The sequence below is a fragment of the Tachysurus vachellii genome, chromosome 5 (genome assembly GCF_030014155.1).
Source record: "Tachysurus vachellii isolate PV-2020 chromosome 5, HZAU_Pvac_v1, whole genome shotgun sequence".
Classification (NCBI taxonomy): domain Eukaryota; kingdom Metazoa; phylum Chordata; class Actinopteri; order Siluriformes; family Bagridae; genus Tachysurus; species Tachysurus vachellii.
Genome location: NC_083464.1, coordinates 637,162 through 640,264, shown reverse-complemented (window position 1 = coordinate 640,264; position 3,103 = coordinate 637,162). Strand labels below are relative to the sequence as shown.

At 47.2% G+C, this 3,103-nt stretch overlaps 1 protein-coding gene across 1 annotated transcript; it reads left to right on the top strand.

Moving 5' to 3' along the window:
- The first annotated feature begins 405 nt into the window (after positions 1–405).
- nog2 (noggin 2) lies at positions 406–2,896 on the top strand. Its single transcript, XM_060869149.1, has one exon. It carries the CDS (start codon positions 1,386–1,388, stop codon positions 2,073–2,075), a length of 690 nt encoding a protein of 229 aa, XP_060725132.1. The 5' UTR covers positions 406–1,385; the 3' UTR covers positions 2,076–2,896.
- The last annotated feature ends 207 nt before the right edge of the window (positions 2,897–3,103 follow it).

Here is a 3,103-nt window from a genome sequence, read left to right as displayed (position 1 = left end):
ACACACTCACACACACACACACACACACACACACACATATACATACATGAATGTCAGATAGTTGTTGAGACTCAAAATAAATAAATAACTATTTGCCAATAAAGTCCTGGAAAGTGCAAGATACGGAAAATCCCATGATTGTCAATTGTGTGTACAGTATGTTTGTTTGTGTTTGTGTGTGTGATTGTGTGTGTGTGTGTGTGTGTGTGTGTGTGTGTGTGTGTGTGTGTGTATGTGTGTATGTGTGAGTGTGTTTGTATGTGTGAGTGTGTATGTGTGTTTGTGTGTGTGTGTGTGTGTGTGAGAGAGAGAGAGAGAGAGAGAGAGACAGACGAGTTAGTGGGCTGGCCCCTCTCGCGGGAGGGGGTGTATAGTGGGGGATATTTAACTTGAGTAGAAAGCGGAGATTTCTGCACAAACACGATCCGCAAGACCTGCTGTAAACTCACGCGCTCGTCAAGTGTGCAAACTGAAGGATACGTTGTTTACACAACAAGAGAGACGGGATCCTAAAGATATGAACGCACCGAGGATTTAAACAACAAAAATAAATCAAAAGAGAACATCAGGAAATACCACGCAGGGTGAAATGACATGACATGATGTCCACGCAGAGCTCGTGAGAGGAGAGTTGTTGCTGCAGCACGCGGTCTACGCACTCGCGTCATTTGTGTCCTGAAAAGAAAGCACTGGATTTGCGCGTTTACATTTCAGTACAGAAGCATCTGAAATTTTTTTAAAAAGCTGCTCGGGTGGAAGGAGGAGGAACCGGGATCAGCGCCGCGGCGGCGGGACCGACTGGAGCCGAGAGAGAGAGGGAGAGAGAGAGAGAGAGAGAGAGAGAGAGAGAGAGAGAGAGTAAAAATAAACGCCGACTCTCTCTCTTCCTCGTGACATTTAAATACGCACCGGCACGAGAAGAGGACACATCCGGGTCTCCCGGTGAACGCAACGCACGCGGGTGGGAAGTCTCCGTCCCATGTCGCTATGGTGACCGACTGAACTGAGGGAGACTCGCGTGCGCCGGAGGAGGAGGGTGACGGCAAAAAAGGGTGCATGACACCAGACGGGTTTAAACTTTGTTTTGAAAAAGTGTTTGGGAATTGCATCCAATATATTTGATCTAAGCGCGAGGAAAGGAGAAATCGAGAAAACTGACACGGTAGAAAGTGACTCCGGTTCCAGGTCATTCAAACCGCGCCGCTTCATTTAAAAGAAGGAAGCTGTCGTGCTGCTTGGACTACTGTTTATGGTGCGCGCGTGCGGATCTGGGAGCGTACGTTATTAAACCACCCCCCTATCTGCTGTTCTTCTTCTTCTTCTTCTTCTTCTTCATCTTCTTCTTCTTCTTCTTCTTCTTCTTCTACATTAGTGATATAATCACCATGCGACTATCCCGCGCGCTGCTGCTCGTATGCGCTCTGTTGACGCTCGTGCTGCTGGTGTGCGCACGCCGCGGCGCTGACGCTGCTCACCGTTACCTGAGGCTTCGCCCTTCGCCGAGCGAGCACCTGCCCGTACCGGAGATAATAGAGGACCCGAACCCGGAGTACGACCCTCGCGAGCAGGACCTGTCCGAACGCGCGCTGCGAAAGAAGCTGGGAAGCGGCTTCGACGGCGACTTCATGTCCGTGAGCGCGCCCACGCAGCTGCTAATCATCAACTCCACCGCCACCGCTAGTCCGAGCTCCTCTGCTTACGCGCACGCGCCTAGCGGTGCCATGCCGGCCGAGATCAGGAGGCTGGACCTGACGCAGACGCCATACGGGCTCCGTGTGAAGGTGGGCAAGAAGGCTCGGCGAAAGTTCCTGCAATGGCTGTGGACGCACACGCACTGCCCCGTCGTCCACGTGTGGAAGGACCTCGGCGTGCGCTTCTGGCCGCGTTACGTCAAAGAGGGGCACTGCTTCAGAGAGCGCTCGTGTTCACTACCCGAGGGTATGTTCTGCAAACCAACAAAGTCCGTCACCAAGACATTTCTGCGCTGGTACTGCCAGGGCTTCCTGCCCCAAAAATACTGCACGTGGATCTCCGTGCACTACCCCATCATCTCTGAGTGCAAGTGTTCCTGCTGAGTCTGTGTGTGTGTGTGTGTGCGACAGAGAGAGAGAGAGAGAGAGAGAGAGAGAGAGAGAGAGAGAGAGAGAGAGAGAGAGAATTCAATAATATAATATGAGAGGAAGAGAAAACACGAGAGAATGCGCGCGTGTGTGTGGGCGCACCTCTGTGAAGTTGCACGGACTGAGATGTGCTCTTCTGATGACAAACAATAAATAATAGTCATTATAATAATTTTATTGTTGCACTGTGTTCTCGCGAACTGAAAAGTCTGTGTGTGTGTGTGTGTGTGTGTATGCGTGTGCGTGCGCGCGCAGGTGTGTGTTTGTGTGTTTGCGCAGGTGTGTGTGTGTGTGCGTGCGCGCGCGCGCTCAGGGGTGTGTGTGTGAGGCGCAATATAGCAAATCTATTTTTTTATATATAGCATTTTGATTTAAAAATAAAGTAATAATATACCTGTACATAATGAAATTATAGAATGAAGGAAATGATGCAGCTACTCTTGTTATTATTATTATTATTATGATTATGATTATTATTATTATTTTATTGTTGTTGTTGTTGTTGTTGTTGTGTTAAATGAGCAGGACCACGCGCACAGAGGAGAACCTTTCCGGAAGTGCTCTTGTCCCGGAAGTGCTTTAACTGACTGACTGACTCACTGCCATGCTGCCTACAGCTTTTTATATCCTATTAATAATAATAATTATAATAGTAATAACAACTATAATTATAAAATGGAACATAAAAGATGAAGCTCTATATTTTAAGTGTGAATTAAGTATTTTATTGTTGCAAAAATTTAAATAGTATTTTAATAAATACTGTGTCATGTTTATTTATTGTCCTAACTTATGTTGAGTGTAGAGACAGAAATGAAATCAGAGCACAACGTGATCAGTGTAAAATGCCTTGGAGACACAGTTTAGCAATAAAAAATCAAAATCTCTGATTAACTGAATAGTGTGTGTCCGTGTGTGTGTGTGTATGTGTGTCCGTGTGTGTCTCCATGTGTGTGTTTGTGTATGTGTGTGTGTGTATGTGT

Bases quoted from the DNA above. Each gene is read 5' to 3' on its own strand.
- nog2 (XM_060869149.1), top strand. From the start codon at position 1,386: ATGCGACTATCCCGCGCGCTGCTGCTCGTATGCGCTCTGTTGACGCTC.